This window comes from Camellia sinensis, chromosome 12 (genome assembly GCF_055761805.1).
Source record: "Camellia sinensis isolate YWXY chromosome 12, ASM5576180v1, whole genome shotgun sequence".
Taxonomy (NCBI): Eukaryota; Viridiplantae; Streptophyta; class Magnoliopsida; order Ericales; family Theaceae; genus Camellia; species Camellia sinensis.
The window spans coordinates 83968140-83988732 of record NC_138972.1 but is presented as its reverse complement, the minus strand read 5'-3'; the positions used below and the strand labels follow the sequence as shown (position 1 = coordinate 83988732).

The 20593-nt window shown below is 34.8% G+C and overlaps 1 protein-coding gene across 19 annotated transcripts; it reads right to left on the bottom strand.

The window, feature by feature from the left end:
• Window positions 1-14670: 14670 nt before the first annotated feature.
• LOC114315016 (ribonucleoside-diphosphate reductase large subunit) lies at window positions 14671-20256 on the bottom strand. Of its 19 annotated transcripts, XR_014346716.1 has the most exons (11): window positions 19524-20247; window positions 19091-19210; window positions 18666-18868; window positions 18428-18577; window positions 18185-18332; window positions 17617-17700; window positions 17476-17523; window positions 16106-16427; window positions 15843-15978; window positions 15083-15097; window positions 14671-14922 (listed from the first exon to the last, which is right to left on the bottom strand). XR_014346716.1 is itself a non-coding variant. In XM_082899102.1 (8 exons), exons 2-8 carry the CDS (start codon window positions 19315-19317, stop codon window positions 17428-17430), a joined length of 822 nt encoding a protein of 273 aa, XP_082755228.1. In that variant the 5' UTR covers window positions 19318-19387; window positions 19697-19923; the 3' UTR covers window positions 16853-17427. The 19 variants fall into 19 exon arrangements, 10 of the variants coding, with proteins under 10 accessions (XP_082755228.1, XP_082755227.1, XP_082755231.1 ...); XR_014346715.1 differs by lacking the exon at window positions 15083-15097; XR_014346720.1 differs by lacking the exons at window positions 14671-14922; window positions 15083-15097 and adding an exon at window positions 19297-19369 and having other exon boundaries at window positions 15125-15978; window positions 19697-20243.
• Between the last annotated feature and the right edge of the window lie 337 nt (window positions 20257-20593).

Sequence of the window (20593 nt, the reverse complement as noted above, 5' to 3'; positions counted from 1 at the left end):
ATTTACCAGCTAATGAATTCCCTAATTGCATTTGACTTTGAATATCAGATTGTTGACTTTGTAAATATTTGTTAGCATGCATTTTTAGATGACTAGTACCCCTGCAGATGTAGCACTAAATAAATGTGCACAATATTTACATTTTACTTTAAATGTAATTGTACCATCAGGATTATTTATAGATATTTTTTCAAAATATTTCCAAACACTATTATTTCTGTTCCTAGATGATGATCCAATTGTTGGAAAAAGGATATTAGAAGGAGAATCAACAGATTCATGCTGTGTAGTATATGTATCAACATTAACATAAATATTAGGCATATTTGGATCCATAGTAATGTAAGTAAAATAATATATAAGAATTAACAATTAATTTAAATAATGTATAAATACAATCAGTAAAAAATAATAATTAATGTATGTGCATAAATAATTAATAAAAAAAATGAGTAGCTAATAAATTTAATTAAACTAATTAATGTTACCGGTTGGCGAATACGATATAGAAATTTACTTCTTTTGATAAAAGTTTCTTATTACACAATTGCAATTGTTACTTAGGGATGACACTTCAAAATTAATTGAGAGTTGAGAGAGATTGAGAGTGTAAGAGAGATTGAGAGAGAATTATTTGTTGTAAGATTTATTTTGAAAAATGAAAGATATTTATAGTAATTTTAATTATGACCGTTTGTATATTACCGTTTGAGACTTGAGTTGAGTGATTAATGAGGAGATTGAACAAACCAAAGGCTAGGCTAGTAGGGCTAGACTCCCACACCTTACTGCATTTCTCTCTCTCTTTCTCTCTTCCCTCTCTTGTGTAACGTGTTCGACTGCTGCTATATATAGCAGCCACTGAGCCATAGTGACACAATGTCATATTACATCACACACACTCCATTTCTTTCTTTTAATCTCTCTCTCCCCTTCTTGAAAAGAATATTAATCACTATGTTTGGTTCCATTTTTTTGAAATTTTTTTTAAAAAAGTGATTTGAAAACTCTATTTTGACAAAAAAAGTCACACATTTAATGGTATGATATGTATCCACAAATTACTACATACCAAATTATATTTTTATACATATATAACATGTATATATATATATATATATATATATATCAAACTAAGAGGCTATGAGGAGTACATAATAGGTTGTACTTATGCCTATGCCTCTTCACGTGATGTGTGAAGAACAAAATTCTCAAAATATGTATTTTGAAAAATGAACTCACTTTTTGGAATAACCAAACAAGTTTCCAAATTTTTTCAAAAAACTGTGTTTAAAAAACCATAACCAAACATAGTTTAGTTTGATTTTAATTTAATAAATTATTATTATTATTTTTTGTTCTATTTTTAAATTATTAATGTTATTTATTTAATTATATAAATTTTATTTTTACAAGATTATTTTTTATTTTTATAAAATCAATCTTTTTATTTATTTATTTTTTAATTATTTAACCGTTACAAGTTGTTTTTTATTTTTCTTTTTGAAATTTGACCATTGGCAGAGAGAGGGTCGGATGGGTGGGCTAGGTCGGGCTCCAAATGGAAGGCCCAGGCCTAGGCCCAAGGTACTTGGCTGGGCTCAAGCTCAGGCCTACTTCGGGCTTTAGGCGAGTTTCGGGTCGCCTACGGGCCTCAGGCCATTTTTACACCCCTATCCAAAAGTTGTAAAGCTTTCTCCCAAGTAAATACAAGGCATTCTTTCAGACTCTCTTGTGTTCTTCTAACTTCTCTTTCCTATAAGTTTGTGAGTGGGGCCGACTTAGCATCATTAAGTAAGACTTGAGATTGTCTAAGTGCAGCACGAATAGCTTGAAACAACTAAGGCCGTAACACGTGGTATCAGAGCCGGTTCGAGACAAAGGAAGAGAAGGCAACAATGTCATCCGGTTTAGAGGAGACTGTGACTGAGCAAGCCCATGTAAGGGAACCCACGAAGGGAAGGAAGAATAAGTCACGAGATGCTATGACCTCCATGGAAACACGGCTTGCCAAGGTGAAACTTACCATAGGCGACTCGGGAGAGCGTCTTGATGTGTTGGAACAAAGCCTTGAACATGAGGTGGAGGGTCTCAAGGGAGAGATCAAGGAACTCCGCGATGGCATGCTTTCCACCATCAATTCTGTGGCACATGATGCTCAAGGGCCAATGATTCCTTCCAAGCCAAGGTATTGGAGATGCTCCCACAGTTTGAAGCCCGCTTGGAGGAAGTGCACCAAGACATGTCAATGTGCAAAAAGGCCATAGCCAGGGGAGCTATGACCTTGCTGGGGACATCTAAGGTGGAGGTTCCAAAGCCAAAGCCTTTTGATGGAAAGAGGGATACCAAGGAGGTAGACAACTACTTGTGGCACATAGAGAGGTATTTCAAAGCAATGGCAGTACTTGAAGAAGATGCCAAGGTATAGACCGCAGTCCTTTACCTTACCGACCCAACAACATTATGGTGGTGTAGGAGGCATGCTAACATTGAGAAAGGTATGTGCACCATAGCCACTTGGGATGATTTTAAGAAAGAACTTAAGAAACAATTCTATCTTGAAAATGTGGCCTATCAAGCTAGAAAGAGCTTAAAGAAACTTAAGCACACATTGTCTATTCGGGACTATGTAAAAGAATTCTCTACTCTCATGCTTGAGGTCCTGAGTATGACTGATGAAGAATTACTCTTCAATTTCTTGGACAATTTACAACCATAGGCGGAGCAAGAATTGTGTCGCCGCGGAGTGCAAACCTTGCCTCGGCTATGGTTTTAGCGGAGTCCCTCATTGAGTATAAAAGGGTAAACAACAAGGCGAAGACATCTAAGGATAGCCATAATAAAGGTAGGGGAGACAAGGATAACAGGTTCCAACGTAAAGAGGGGTATGGCAAACCCCTTACTGGTAAAGATGGAAAAGATAAAGCTAAGTACCAATTCAAGGACAAAGGCATGTTCAAGCCCAAGACCAACTGCTTTTTATGTGATGGACCACATTAGGCAAGAGATTGTCCTAGAAGACAAGCCCTCAATGGCCCTGTTTGGTAGAGCTGTGAGAAAGTGCTTGTAGTTTATGCCTTAACAGCTTATAGTTTATAACTATAAACATAAGCTGATTTCTGACTTATAAATTAAGCATCTCCTGCCCTACTCAAAGAATAAGCTGATTTCTGACTTACAAAAAGCTATAAGCTGCATTGTTAAGCTAAACCAAACACATTAAAATAGCTTAAATTAAGCTGAAAGCTGAAATAAGCAGCTTTTAAGCTACACCAAACAGGCACAATGCCATGATAGAAAAGCGGGAGAAAGAGGAAACTACCCACATGGGATCCCTACAGCTACTTAACGCCATCAAATAGAAACATGTCACATCTACCCAAAATGACAAAGGCTTATGTACTCAAAGGTAAGCCTCAATGGGAAGCCTACTCGTGCAATGGTGGACACGAGAGCTATCCACAACTTTGTCTCTGCGGAAGAAGCAAGACGGTTGGAATTAAAGACTAGCAAAGAGTCTGGATGGCTCAAGGCTGTCAACTCAGAGTCAAAACCCTTGTATGGAGTAGCACGTGGGATAGACATCAGCCTTGGTGCATGGGAAGGCAAGATTGACCTCACGGTAGCACCTATGGATGACTTACAAGTTGTCATAGGCATGGACTTCTTGGGAAAAGTCAAAGCATTATCAATACCATTCCTACGGTCCATGGCAATCTTGAAAGAAAACACACCATGTGTGGTACAATCGGTGCCAGGAAAAGGGTTCAAGACCCCGCTTCTCTCAACTATGCAAGTAAAGAAAGGCTTCAAGAAAGGAGAGCCGACTTACCTTGCAACCATGACAGAGGAAAAAGAGGATGTGCCCAAGGCCCCAAGGAGATTGAGAAGGTACTCCATGAGTACAAAGAAGTGATGCTGCCCGAGCTACCAAAGAAACTACCACCTAAGAGAGAGGTAGATCACAAGATCGTGTTGGAGCCAGGCACAACACCACCCGCCAAAGCGCCTTATAGGATGGCACCACCCGAGTTAAAAGAACTAAGGAGGCAACTGAAGGACTTGCTGGATGCTGGCTACATTCAACCGTCTAAAGCCCTTTTATGGTGCTTCGGTGCTATTCCAAAAGAAGAATGATGGTTCTCTTCGTCTATGCATCGACTATCGGGCACTTAACAAGGTAACTATCAAGAACAAGTATCCTATTCCTTTAATTTCTGACTTGTTTGATTAACTTGGAAAAGCTCGATACTTCACTAAACTTGACTTAAGATCTAGTTACTACCAAGTATGGATAACAGTTGGGGATGAGCCTAAAACTACTTATATTACTCGGTAAGGCTCATATGAGTTCTTAGTAATGCCATTTCGCCTCACCAATGCCCTAGCCACGTTTTGTATGTTAATAAATAAAGTCTTCCATCCTTACTTGGACCATTTCATAGTGGTCTACTTGGATGACATTGTGGTCTATAGCAACACCTTGGAGGACTATGTAGATCACCTATGAACGGTGTTTAAAGTGTTGAAAGAAAATGAGCTCTATGTGAAGAAGGAAAAATGCTACTTTACAACGAACGAGGTGACGTTCTTGGGGCATAAGATCAAGGAAGGGATGCTTATGATGGACGAAGACAAGGTGAGGGCAATACAAGAATGGAAAGCTCCCACAAATGTAACAAAGCTAAGATCTTTCCTTGGCTTTGTTAACTACTATTGACGCTTCAGAAAAGGCTACTCGGCAAGGACAGCACCACTCACCTAGCTTCTAAAAAAAGGCAAGGCATGGGAATGGTCGAAGAAGTGCCAAGATGCCTTCGAGGACTTAGAGAAGGCAGTAATGGAGGAATCAGTCTTAGGACTACCCGATCACACCAAGCCATGTGAAGTACATACGGATGCCTTAGACTTTGTTATTAGGGGAGTACTTATGCAAGATGAGCATCCTATTGCTTACGAAAGTCGCAAGCTTAATGCCACCAAATTGAGGTACACGGTGTAAAAGAAAAAGATGTCGGCAATAATTCATTGCTTGCGCACATGACGACACTACTTGCTGGGATCCAAATTTGTGGTCAAGATAGACAATGTTGCCACCAGTTACTTTCAGTCCCAAAAGAAGTTGAGCCCTAAACAAGCTAGATGGCAAGACTTCTAAGTGGAATTTGACTATGTCCTGGAGTACAAGCTACGAAAGGAAAACCTCGTGGCTGATGCACTAAACTGCAAGGCAAAATTGGCAACTTTGGATAGCAAACCCCAAGGAGAGATGGTTGAACTCATCAAAAAAGGACTGCAACATGATTCTCTCGCCGAAGGCATCATTGCATTAGCCAACAGTGGGAAAACTAAACGTTTCTGGATGGAGGATGGCTTACTCTATATGAAGGGGAAACGACTTTATGTTCCAAAGTAGGGTAACCTACGGAGGAATCTAATGAAGAAATGTCATGATACCAAATGGGCAGGCCACCCAGGACAAAGGCGTACTAGGGCATTGTTAAAATCGGCATACTATTGGCCAAGAATGCGAAATGATATAGAGGCATACGTGAAGGCTAGTCTTGTGTGTCAACAAGACAATGTAGAGCAGCAAGCACCGAGAGGTTTGCTAGAGCCATTGCCCATAGCTAAGATGCCTTGGGAGAGTGTCACCATGGACTTCAACTCAGCCTTGCCTAAGTCGGAAGAGTGCAACTCTATTATGGTAGCGGTTGACCAATTTTCTAAGTATACCACATTCATAGCAACCCCAACAGATTGCACAGCAGATGAGGCAACTTGGTTATTCACAAAACATGTGGTGAAATATTGGGGTGTGCCTAGGTCCATCATTAGTGACCGGGACCCTCGCTTTACAGGATAATTTTGGACCGAGCTATTCAAGATGCTAGGGTCAGACTTACACTTCTCTACAAGCTTTCACCCCCAAACTGATAGCCAAACTAAATGGGTGAATGCTTTGTTGGAACTCTACTTAAGGCACTTGGTCAGTGCTAATCAGTGAGATTGGGCTAAGATGCTGGATGTAGCCTAACTCTCTTACAATTTGCAACGAAGTGAGTCCACCAATCGCAGCCCATTAGAGCTAGCTATTGGCCAACAGCCACTAACGCCACACACGGTGATGTTTGGCTATATAGGAAGGAGTCCTGCAGTATTCAAGTTTGCTAAAGGATGGCTAGAGCAAGCCGATGTGGCACGAACCTACTTAGACAAGGCGTCTAAGAAAATGAAGAAGTTGGCTGATAAAAAGAGACGAGCGGTGGAATTCCAAGTGAAGGACTTGGTGCTTATCAAGCTACTACCACAACAATTCAAGCCCCTAAGAAAGGTGCACAAAGGGCTAATAAGGAAGTATGAGGGCCCTTTCCCTATTACAAAAAAGTATGCAAAGTTTCCTACCAAGTTCAGTTACCCCCAAAACTCAAGATCCATCTCGTCTTCCATGTAAGCTACTTAAAGCCCTATCATGCTGACACAGAGGATCTACGCGGTGGAGAGTCATCAAGGGCACCAACGACGGTCGTAGCCTCATATGACAAAGAAGCTGAATACATGATGGCTGACTAAGTCATTAGAAGACATAGAGTACCTCCTTCCACTGAGTACTTAGTTAAATGGAAAGGATTACCTGAAAACGAGGCTAGCTGGGAACAACCGATGTTTTATCGCAATTCAATGAGCAAATACAAAGTTCCGCAAGGAGGATGCGACGAGGACGTCGCTAGCATAAGTGGGGAGAAATGTCACATCCTTACAAAATTCTCCAAATTATCTAGAGAGGAACATGCAAGGAAGTGAGGTTAATGGAAGAATCTAAAACTCCCTAGCAAACTCTAGCACATATGAAGACTATGGAAAATTCTAGAAGGACCTAGGGAATTCAAGAACCTATACATTTGTACATATAATTAGATATTTGTATAGATAGTTCTAGAAGGTATTCTAGAACATTCTTATAGCCTATAAAGAAGGCTTCCATAGGAAGCTTCTAGATGATGTTTTCTTGAGAATTCTAAAATGCTCCTAGGGAGACTATAAATAGAAGAGGAGCTCATTTGCTCCAATCCATTCAAGAGTTGTAAAGCTTTCTCCCAAGTGAATACAAGGCATTCTCTCAAACTCTCTTGTGTTCTTCTAACTTCTCTTTCCTATAAATTTGTGAGTTAGGCTGACTTAACATCATCAAGTAAGACTTGAGATTGTCTAAGTGCCGCATGGATAGCTTGGAAACAACCAAGGCCATGACAGCATGCCTCAGGTGAATTTTCTATCAACTCTGTCTACCAATGGACTAAATTGTGTAATGCAACTATTAAGGAGGAATATAGATCAATTTGGAGAAATTTAACCCCTCATAAGGTTCAATTCATTGAATGGCTAGCATGGAAGGGTCGGTTAAAAACCACAGTTTTTCTTCATAATATAGGTGTGGTGCAACCAAATGTTTGTACGCTTTGTGTATTTTGTAAGATTCATGAAGAAATTGTCTCGCATGTAATGTTTTATTGTCCATTAATTTGGAATGTGTGGTCAGATCTGTTACTGTGGTGGGGACTACAGTGGGTTGTTCCAAATTCAATTAACAATCTACTACAGTGATGGAGTGGTATCAAATTTAAGAAAGTAGAAGATAAGGTTTGGAAGGCCATTTCATGTGCTGTCATGGTTTATTTGGAAATCAAGAAACCAAATCAAAGCAAGCCTTAAGTCCCATCAAATAAGGTTGGTTGCATGAATCCTTCTTCTTCACTCGACTCATCCAAGGCCATTTCGTTAGTTAAATTAAGAATATTCATAACCAGTCTAATCAATCTAGGTCTATCCCTTTCCCTAACACTACCATCTACCATCACTGTCTTGTATCTTTTTACTACTGCATTTATTGGTCTTCGTTGTATTTGACCAAACCATCTCAATTTATTCTCTCTCAACTTTCATAAAATTATACATATATTATTAAAGAGTTCACATGTCAAAAAATTAAAATTTAATCTAAACATCCTGTATGATTTTTATCATATATTATTAGTAAAATGGAAGGAAATAAAATTGATGATTCTAAATGTGTGAAATTTTATATAGAATGTGAAATAGTCTTGTTATTTGAAAAAAAAAAATATTATAGTGATTGAAAATAGGATATAGCATCAAATTTAATTTGTAAAATTTATTATAATAATTTTGAGTTATGTCAAAGTGTCAAAGAAAAAAAAAATGCAAAATGCTATGTTATGTTATGTTTATATTAAAAATTAAAAATTGATTTACTACTGATATAATATTTTCAAACTTAGTTTGATTATAATTTTAACTGACTTACTAAAAAATGATATGTTAAAACTAAAAATTTATGAAAAATTAAGGTTCAAACACAACAAGTGCATAGCAGGGGAAAAAAACTATTATCATAGTAAATTGTAACAACACGTTTCATTATGTGACTTTTCATATGTGCCATGTAAGTAAAATAAATAAAATAAATATAGTGATAAATATCATTTATTTTTTAGTTTTCATAACTCATCAAGTATGGCTTATATTGGGATGTTTGGGAAGAGAAGTGCATCTATACCTTTCCTTGCACCAAATATCAATCCTTGAACAAGACAAAAATTCAAAAGAAAAAGACCCACCAAAACAAAGTAGAATTAATTTGTTGGCATATACAAAAGATAGATATAAGAATGAAGAAGACAAAGTTTCCACAACTTGGAGCTTTTGCAGACTTCAAGAAAAGGAGAGCCTAACAGACGGCTCTTTTTAATGAGATCACCTTCTACACATCCCTCTTTCTTTCTCTTGTTTTGCTTCGAAGTAAGTGAAATCTCAGATCCTAAAGTGGATGCCTTCTACAGATAACAACTTCTGTGTGTGTGTGTATACGAACATGTATACAAGTATAATGAATGAAACTTCTATAGTTGTTGCTTTTATGGCTTTATCATGCTAGTTGATAATTGAGGGATCCAAGGAGAGAAGAGAATTGTACTTCATTTGCTGCTGCCACTGCTGCATGCTTCAGTCACTTATGGAGAGAGAGAGAGAGAGAGAGAGACAGAGAGAATTATCCATCCCTCCCTGGTAGAGAGGACTGGTCAAAAAGGAAGGAGCACATGCGAATAAACAAAGAATGTGGGTGACGATTAGATTTCGGAGATGATCATGATGATGATGAATGATGCTTTTTATGATTGTTCAGTCGTTTTCCTATCAGCATATTTGTGTGTTTACAGCTTTTGTAGGTTCAGAGCTCTTCTCATGAAAGTGAACCTTAATTCATGGTTCTTAATAGTGGTATTGGGTAATGTATCATCGGTATCAACGATGATAGGGATCAGGGTCACTGTTGTGCGGCTCATGAGAGTTACTTCGGATTTTATTTTCGTTATTTGAACTGTTCAATTTTTAAAAAATATCAAGTAGAATATACTTGTAAAAAATTAAGCTGATCGAATATCAATATACCCTTCACAAACTCAAATTTGTATATATAAAAAATAAATATATGAATATTAAATTGAATACAAACGTGAGTTGATAAAGGGTCTATCAATATCCAATTAACTTATTGTTTACAGGTATATTCTACTCGATGTTCTTTAAAAATTGGGCGGTTCAGATAATGAAAATAAAGTTTGAAATAATTCTCATGAGCTGCACAACAATCACTGTTGTGCAATCTGTATAGCAGTGACTCAAACTCCTCGATGATATGGTTAAATATCGATCCGTATTGGATAGTAAGCCGATATACTGGTAAATAATGAGTATAAGAAGTCTCAAATACTGATAAGTTAGAACTGTGTCATATCACAATTATTTTCAAAAAATCATAAAACACTATGCTAAAAAATTCCCCAAAGCAAATTTTCAAAAATAATTTATCGAACAAAATTTTCATATATTTTTTTTGTTTTTGATAGTAGAAAACATAAAGCGAAAACTATTCGAAAGTGAAACTATAAGCACATAAGTCATTCACAAAATTATTTGTTTTGTATGTAAATTATTATGTGAATCCTGTGCATGTCGTAGAATTGAGTTAAAACAAAAGCTTTTGTTAGATACTTTTACTAAATTATTAATTTTCTACCAACTAGACACGTGAGTGTGGGCTACACTTATGCCTATGTGTGTCGTGCGTAAAAAATTTATTTGTTTGATAGGTATGTCTATCATTTTTTTAAAAAGAATTGTCAGATTTCACAAAATATTATGAAAAATGCTATATACCATAAATTTGTGTCTCAAATTGAACTCTAAAAATGAGATTAATAGTGTAAATTTAAATTTGATTAAATAAGGTTTAAGAAAAATGATATATAAGATCACTTTTTAACTTAATAATGTGTAAATGATATGATTAGTTGATGATTAGAGAATATATGAAAGAGAGCGTTACTTTTAATATCCTAATTGATTGTCACATTTTTGAATTTGAAAATTTGGTCTCATTTTTTTTGTCTTGAATAGTCATGCTCTACTTTAAAATATTTGTGATTTATAGATATACTCACTGGATATTCTTTCTAAATTTGTAGTATCCTTGAAGGAATGGGTTTTGCTTTAATCTGAAGGGTGGGGTTTGAGCCTATAGAGTTGACTATGGATTTTCTTTTGATAATTCGAATATTTTGTCTTACTTCGAATGGATTTTGCTTTAATCTGAAGGGTGGTGTTTGAGCCTATAGAGTTGACTATGGGTTTTCTTTTAATAATTCGAATATTTTGTCTTATAAGATTTTTTTGTGTATATCATTTAACAAAAAAAACTAAGTAAATTTGATAATTATAACTTCTTCAAGTTTTTGTACTTTTCTAAAAAAAATAAAATATGTGGAAATATTATAGGAATTCTGTTATGTTTATTGGAACAGTTATTGTGGTCTATATTGTCTGGATCAGATTTGCTTTCTTTCTTGCGCCATTTCGTTGGCTCAGCCCAAATGGGTACCAATGGAAAGATAGGGGTGTAGACCGGCCCAAATAATTGGGTCGAAGCATGAGAATGAACCTTTTGGGCTTGCCATTCTCCATAAGGGCTTCAAAAAAACAATTGACAGACGCAAGGCTTAAGAGAATCTCTTCTTCCTCGTTCCATATCTATTAAAGGTTTTTTTTTTTTGAAAAAAAATCAATATCACAGTGATACCAATGACATAATATCACCATCTAATAGAATTTTGCTATTTTGTCTCGTATGCATATGTGGCAAGGTGGTGAGTGGGTTCAACCCCTTCCAAGGTATTGGTTGGTGATGTTGGGATATTTTAATAAAAATAAATTATATTTAATACATTTAACATATTCAATTTCAAGTTTTATTACATATAATATTCCATGTAAATACAATTCATTATATATGGTTTAATTATATAACCGTTTTAATATTTATGGTGATTAATTCTATTGATTATGCATCTCCTATATAAATCCATCATATTTTGCAACATATATTGAAGAAGGATTGTTGTAGAGACAAAAAGAGAATAAAATATGATTTGTTGAGAGTACTCTCTATATTTTATATATGTTATTTATGTTTTGGACAATTGGTTCATGGTATGATTCAAACCTCCTAATGGTCGTGAATACTAGATGAGGAACTTTGGGCAACATATGAATTTTATCTTGAAATTGTTTCACTCTAATTGTAAGAGAAACAGTTTTAGGACAGTGACAATGTGACTTCCAAAGTCTCATAGTTATATTTTTTTAATCTTAGTTTTTTTTATCTATATATATTATTATTTAAATGTACTTAATAGTCGGTTAATTTTATTGTTAGACTAATAATTTAAAACTACTTTTCCTTCAAGATTACTAGCATATCACCCGTGCTATGCACGGATTGTATTTACAATTATCTATATATGTGAATTGTGATTTTTAAATGTTTTCTTTTTTTTTTAAATGTCTTTTTTTTTCCCTTTTTTATATTATATTAAAGTTTAATATTTTGATAATAATCATATGTGTTGGACTTTTCAAGGAATTAAATGTCTTTCTTTTTTATTATATTATATTAAAGTTTAACATTTTGATAATAATCATATGTATTAGACTTTTCAAGAAATTTTTTTTATGCTTGTTCTTAATACATTAAAGTGTTATTATGAGGGATAATAATCAAATGTGTTGAAATTTTTCAAAGAATTCATATGTGTTAGATTTCAAAGAATTTTTTTTATGGTTGTTCTTATTGCATTAAAGTGTTATTATGATGGTAAGACTTGGGAGTTGAGAGAAGTTAATAAATGCTAAGATTTTTTTTTCTTTAAATCAAAAAATCAGAAAATTTAAATTGGGAGATTGGAACTCACATAAGGTTTGGGGTTAAAAATTTCCTTTTACTTAATATATAGTATAGATTAGTAGGTGTAGTAGAGTTGGTGTTTGTGTTATTTGGCCACTTTTGATTATGTGATAATTGCATTAAGGTAATACCCATTTCCTCCTAGGAATTCTAAATTATGGATTATGTTATTTGATGATGAGTTTTAATATTTGAGTGATTTCAAATATGCATATTAGCATGCATATAGTGGGTATAAGTTCTTTCTCCTATATATGTAAAGGTTTTGTTTTATTGATTCGTTATTGTTTTAATTTTGCTTTGAAAAATATTTCTTGAAAGAATATTACACATAGCTTATTTTACTTTTTATAAAACAGTTAATTATTTATTTTACTTTCACAAAATAATTAATTATACAATGATCCACCACCACATTTCAATTTTTTTTTAAAATTTTAAACTTTAATGTATATTAATCTCAAAATATTTTTATTGGTGAGATTTATATACATTAAAATTTAAAATTAAAAACAAGGATTGGAATGTGGTGGTGGATTATTTGTATAATTAATTGTTTTGTGGAAGTAAAATAATTAATTAATTTTTTTATGAAAGTAAAATAAGCTATGTGTGATATATTCTTTCAAGAAATATTTTTCAATTTTTATACAAGTGTGGATAAGAAAATATCTCTAGGGAAAATGATTATTTGTGTATTAGCTTTATGAAGATTTATAATGTAAGGATGAATGAAATTTTTTGTATATTTATAAATTAGTATTCTGTGAAAAAGAGATCAAGTATTTGAAGATTTTTAAAAAAGATTATTGTTGATTTATTTATTATTGTTCAAAAGGACTCTTACTTAGGAAAGAAAGAACATGAAAAGAAATTTGTGGTTCCTAGCACGTTATGAGATTACTGGCCATATTGTGTAGTTCCTAATAGTAGACTATTGGTCACCAAAATTTGTGATTTCTAGTAGTATGGCTATTGACTAGTTGGAACAAATATATTTGACAGGTTCAATATAATGTCTTAGTTCGAAAAATATAAGGATGATATTTGCTTGGTAAATCCATGTTGCTTTGGTGAGAAATTATATATATTTGCATGATGAATCCAATAAAAGTATGTGATGGAGAAAATAATTGATTAGCTGACATATGAAATTTGAGGCTTGAGAATCCCATATATATGAAAATTAGTTTGACGCTTGAGAATGTCAAAATTATTATGACTTGTGAAATCAAATTTGAGGCAAATTTTAAATTAATAAATTTGAGGAGTTAGTCTCTAGATTATCGAGATTAGATCCATATTTATTTGTCAAGGGAAATGGGCTAAGCCCTAAGGAAATCACCTAAGGAAGTAACACAACCTCTGTGATTGGCAACCCCGTGAAGGAGGTTCAATGGGTAGAAACAATCTTTAAATTGTGATTTGATTCCAACACTTTCTATTTTAGGAGACATCATAAGAGTGGTTCTACCCATCCCTAAGGCAATAGTGCTGATGAGTGGCTAGTTAGGAAAGGTGTTACCTTAAATAAATCCAAGGTAAACAACCTCTTGCAAGATATATTTCGTCACTGTACCATTGGATGATTCTACTAAGTGGGAACCGTCGTGAGGCTACGACTGTGGGACTTGGGCTAGTCTCTAAAATTCTCATAAGAATCAAGATCAGAGTGCATGGCCATTAAAAGCACTAACCCGCGAACTATTATCCAGTACTAGCACTACTAAAATTCAGACTTTTTGCGACGGTCTCAAACATCGCAAAAGGTCTATATATCGTCGCAAAAGACTTTTTGCGACGGAGCAGCGACGGAAAATGGGGGGTGGCGGAAAGGGGCGTGACAAAAAGTATTTGCGACGGTTACAAACCGTCGTATTCTTGTAGCGACGGCTAATCAATAGTTTTTGCGACGGTTTCGCCTGACACAAAAAAGGAAAAAAATGGCATTTTTAGTGACGATGTTGATTGCCGTCGCAAAAAACCTTTTTTAGCGACGGTATTTGCCGTCGCAAAAAGTATTATTAGCGACGGTCTAAAACGTCGCCAAAAAAGTAGTATTAAGTTAATACCGTATTGACAACAGTTTAAACCCTCGCAAAATATTTATTTGGGACAGTTGAAACCGTCGCAAAAGATTGGAACTAATATGTATATGCGATAGGTTAACTCATCGTTAATAAAATATAAGGAAATGAGAATTACATTAGCGACGGTTTATTATTGTCGCAATAAAATTATTTTTTATAAAATCATATTTTATTAAATATTTCCTATACAAATTATTAATATTTTTTAAAAATACATCCACATCCATATCCACATCCACATCCACATCCACATCCAAATTCACATTCAAAAAATCATATACCAAGAATAATATATGTACCTTGTAACAATTGTCAATCAAATATTATTTACAAAAATATATAAAATAACCTTTAACAATACTAATAATTTTTGAAATTCAAGAACTCAATTTTTTAATATCGACAATAGAAATAAAAAAATAAAAAAAGATATAATGTAGCTTGTTTTGATATCAATAGTAAGCTCCCATATCGATATGCGAAGATATCACGTACTCAAAAGGTTTGCATCTGCAAAAAGAAACAAAAAAGAAAAAAAAAACATCATTTACAACATAATTATTTTCAAGCTTACAGAAAATGTAAAACATTTGATATTTTTTTTCAAAAAATAAATAAATAAATAAGATTGTAAACTTTGATATCGATATGCGAAGATATCATCACGTACTCAAAAAGGTTGCACCTGCAAAAAAAAAAAACCAAAAAAAAAAAAAATCATTTACAATATAATTAATTTCAAGCTTATATATATTATATATTATATATTGTATATATTTATTGCCAGCCTAAAAAGATAGAGAATTTAGCAATTAGATGGCATGATAGTCAAAGAAGTTCAAGAAATAAAGCCCTAGAACAAGGGGTTATTGTTCATGGCATATATTATATCAGGAATAAAATTTGTTATATGTAGTAAAACAAGTTGGATAGACTGAAAATGCTTTAACAAAAACTAAAATTCCATTTGAAATGCATAGATTTGGCATTATGTTTAGGAACCAAACATTTCAGCCAAAAAGACACTAAAAAATCGAATTCCCAAACAAGCCCTAATTATTCAAGAAGAATAACTCAAATTCAAGTTAGATAATTCATCTAAGAATTTCAAAATTGGATTAAAAAGCTTTATAATGAGGATTATAAAGCTTTATTACAATATATATTTGAAATCATACTAAGGGGTCTCCTCCTAGCTCAAAGATCTTACTGAAATACATATTTTCTATATCAACTTACCTTCTCTACAGTGACTAACTCTCTAAGATTTTTATAAAATTTAACCTCAAATCTCTTGATTTGAAATCCACATCCATCCGAACGAACACCAATCTTTTTACTTATACCTGGATGGGCCACCACCATGTATATGTTTTGTTCATCTCATATCATACAAGCATTCTTACATACTGATTTGATGCATCACATACCTCAACTAAGGCACTATATCTTCTATCCAGTTTTGATGTCATGTGAACAGCCTCTGAATGGAAAGGAGAGTCCTCGCCAACAAATATGAGTGTCCGACATTTAAGTCTCTTCAACCCATCAGTAATGTCAGGTCTCCTGCTAGTTGACCAAACAAAGGTCAGAGAAGTTTGTTTACCGATTAATTTCGAAAGCAAGGAACTCGTGGAAAAAGAATGAACACACAATATGCAGTACAATAAGCAATCTCAGACTTGGCCTTTACCTATCAATTGCTTGAAGACTATTTATAATCTATTGGCAGATCCAGTAAACCAGCCAGGCAAGGTACGAGAGAGGTTGAGGAAGGAGGTGGATGTAATTGATGGCGAGATAGTAGAACAGGAAGGCTATGATCAAGTCATAAACAACGTAGGAGAATAAGTGGAGAAAAGATCGACGAAAACAATGGGGTGGTATGGCCTTCTCGATCTCGCCAACTGTGAATGGAGGTTTCGAGTAAGGAACTCGCTGGATGACATCACGGTCTGACTTCTTTCCCTCAGGAGGAACAAACATTCGGCCACCTACACCCATTGTTCACTAACCTGCAAAAATGATTATGGTAGTGAGCATAATGCAAGTAGTTTATATGAAAAATAAAAAACTTGGCTATGTATGTGTAGGAAATATGTTCTTGTGAAGGACTTCATGGGCATCTTACAAATTCAATTCCTATTTACTTACACAACCGATCAATATTTCTGCTTGAAGAGTAACAAACAAACACTCTTTAACCCTTGTTGAGTTCAACAGACTAGACTAGTAACATAACTGCCCTGTTTTTGATTCTGTACAAATTTGGAAACATAATTATACTAATGAGAATTAAATAAAAATGTGTTTATTTTAATAACATTGTAAAAAATGATTAACAATTGAATTAATAAATTATTGTTATATAAAATTAAAAAAAAACATATATCTATATTAAAAAAAAAGTCAAAAACAATTCTTACAAAAAAAATGGGTCTCTTTAAGTCCCGTGGGACTCATTTCTCAATCCTAAGTCATTACTAGCTATGCTAGCCCCATTTCTCAATGGGATTATGAATCATATTGGATTATTAATCCGGAAATTAATTTCACAACCAAACATGCTTTCAATAGAACCCACGTCAATCTTAGTCCAGTACTAAGGCACTAGAATTTCAGGGCTGATAACTCATTGAACAACAGACAATGAAATTCTTTCTACAACCAAATTCCCATTTGTAGTTGACAGACAATTAATATATTGAAAGACCAAGTAAAAAGCAAAATCCATGAACCCAGGACAATTAACAACTATTGAAACAAACACATCTGAAACAAAAAGACAGAATACTATGTTGTAGCCTATACAAAGACAGTTTGGAGCCGTTTAGACGTCACATCACAATAATTTGACCACATCTTTTTCTCCACAAAACATTGCATAGTGCTACCATTGCCAACATTCATCATTATTAGACTACCATAACCGTGCCAAATCTTGTGGCCCCTCAGCAAGCAGAGAAGCAATTATAGCAAAAAGCAACGCATGTTTTGGAATTACTACATAGAATTCTAACTGCCACAAGCCATGCACTCTTCACGGTTTGTTAAAGAACATACCATTTGTGACATTTTGGAACTTTCATCATCTTCAATTTTGGGTTTTTCCTGCATTGCAAACGAATGTCAGATTTATTTCAATAATTTACAAAAAATATACTTGAAATGATCAGGATTATAATAATCCATACAAATCATTACATTAAGGATAGAAGTGTCCACTGTGAACTTGATGGCATCCGCTGCAGCATGTGATCTTAGATAATACATTCCAGTTTTCAAACCCTTTTGTATCAAGGAACAAGGAGAAAAAATGAATCAGATATTAATACAGAACACTTCACCAAAATCACAATTGTTAATTCAAAATGTTTGCACAAAACAATCATCTGCACCATCCAACTCAGGAAGCAATTTTATACTACAATCAAATCTTGCAACAATTAATTTCCATACACCGACAATTATATTCATCCAATGTAAAAGGAGAACCTCCACACCAATCATTTATAAGGATATCAATGTTGGTAATGGTCTACATCCATTTTCTTATCTTGTTAATGGCTGTTTTCCACAACCAAACGAGACATAATTTTGAAAACCAAATGTATAAAAACATGTCCCAAAACCATCCATTGATATCTTTGACACATCAACTTAAATGAGCATAATATAAGTTATACCAACATAAATTTGACCACAAAAGTATGGCAAACCTCATCATCAAAATCTCAAACCACCAAATGCTAATTAGAACAAAAATTCTTACCTTGGACCACGCATGAAAGTGCAATGAAGTAAGTTTTCCAAAATTGGGTTGGTCCATATGTATATTTAAGCTCTGACTTTGGTCTATGTAGCATCCACGATCAACAACCATATCAACCAATGTCTTTTGTTTAATCTCCCAAACAATCCTGATGCAGCAAAATGTGTTAGTCTAGAGGCAGAATGAATAAGAAAAGGGAAAAGGAAGACGAAAAAGGAAACACACAAATTAGAAAATTCATACTTGTAAATAACTTTTAGTTCATCAGGAATTTCTGGGATTTTCTGAACAGAACCATCCTCATAAATTATCTGGTTCTTAAGAGCAGGTGACCAAAGACCCATCTCGGTTAGGTCATGAAGAAGATGCCTATTCACCACAACAAACTCACCACTGAAAAGGGAAAGAAGAGTATTAGATGACAAGAAGGAAAAATCAACCTTTAGAAGTCACTCATTAGCATACAATGGCAATTACAAACCTTAGAACTCTGCAACTATAGATGTTTGAGGTGTACGGTTCAAAACACTTGTTATTTCCAAGAATCTGGCTGGTTGAAGCAGTGGGCATAGGTGCCACAAGAAGTGAATTTCTTACTCCATTATTTGCTATCACATCCCGAAGTGCACCCCAATCCCATTGACTTGAAGGTGTTACCCCCCACATGTCAGGTTGAAGAATTCCCTGGACAGGATAAACACCATATAAGCATCTTTAACTATTGTTAAACATGTAGGTATATCATTTTATGGACTGGAGACTCTCACCACAAACATGTTAGCCCACAATTGCAAAATTCGAGAACAAAGTGAATTTTCCTTTTGTTAGCCCATAATAAGACGTTTCATTAACAGAAGCCAAGTTGCTAAATCACACTTTCATGGAAGCACCGCTTGGAAAGCATACCTTACTCACAGGACTTCCACTATATGTCTCATATGGGCCTTCTTTTGCAGCCAACTCTGAAGAAGCTTTTAGAGCATGATAATATATGGTCTCAAATATGTCTTTGTTCAGTTGTTGAGCCTGCATTCCACAACCAACAAATCATCAGACCCAAGTGATCTAATTAGAAGTTACAATAGAGAAGCACAAACGAAGTTTGCTTTTACCTCAGGTGAATCAAATGCCATGCCAAGTAAAATAAAGGTATATGGAAGACCCTGTACTCCAATACCAATGGGTCTGTGTCGAAGATTTGACCTTTTTAATTAATATACCAATATTCAAAATCATATCCTAGTCCAATAAAACCCATTACATATTGCTACCAATGCCTTTTCGATCCCCTTAAGTAATAGAAAAAACATGAGAAAAAGAAATTAGGAGAGGGTCATACCCTTTCCAGTTTGATGCCAATAAAGCCCCAAATTCCCCGATTTGGGGCTGGGTCAACTTTACGGTTGGGTGTGAAGGTATATGCGAATCGAAGGAGACATAGAGAGGAAGACAGGGAGACACACACACACGCACAGAGAGAGAAAGAGAGAGAGGACGAAACAGAGGACATACCTACCCGAGACAAAGCGACGGTGGGTGAGAGGGAGGGTATGCGTGAGAGAGACGGTGTTGCCGCTGCAAGAGAGACAGAACGACGACTGGGTGATAGGGAGGGTATGCGTGAGCAAGCGCGAGAGGAAAGAAGAGGGTTGGTTACCTAGACGCTGCTGTTGCCGGTGCAAGAGAGATAGAGTGACGACTAGGTGAGAGAGAGGGAGAGAGTAGTGAGATTAGGGTTTTTTTTTTTTTATCTGAAGAGGTAGCATAGAATTTGGGAATATCAGGAAAGAGGGAGAGTGGGAGAGGGGCTTTGGCGCGAAATTAGGAATTATTTTTTGCGACGATATTAAGGCCGTCGCAAATGAAAGAGAAAAAAGTAAAATTTTGTGACGGATTGGCAAAAGAGCGTCGCAAAACAGGAAAAAAAAATTAAAATCATAAAAATTTTGCCACGTTTAACTTACCGTCGCATATAACCTTATTTTTTGCCACGGTGTAACTTTCTCCGTCGCAAAAACCAAAAATTCCGTGATGGCACTTAAACCGTCGCAAATTGTTCCGTGTCAAATGCTCATTTTTCTAGTAGTGTAGTACTAGTGCTGTGCATATAACATGTTAACCTTCAGTCCAAAGAGTTTAGTTCAAGACTTAGTTCACTATGATTTTTCGGAGGGAAACTTTTATTACTAAATGAGGTTCGTATCCGGAAGACACCTACACCTATTACACAGTATATGTTGCCCATATTATATATGTTCTATTTATATTATTTTGAATTATAGTTTTGAAAGGTGGGGGTCTTTTATAAATTTTGTGAGAATATTAAAAATTTTATTTTAGTAAAAGTGGGAGATTGTTGGAATATTTTAATAAAAATAAATTATATTTAATACATTTAATGTATTCAAT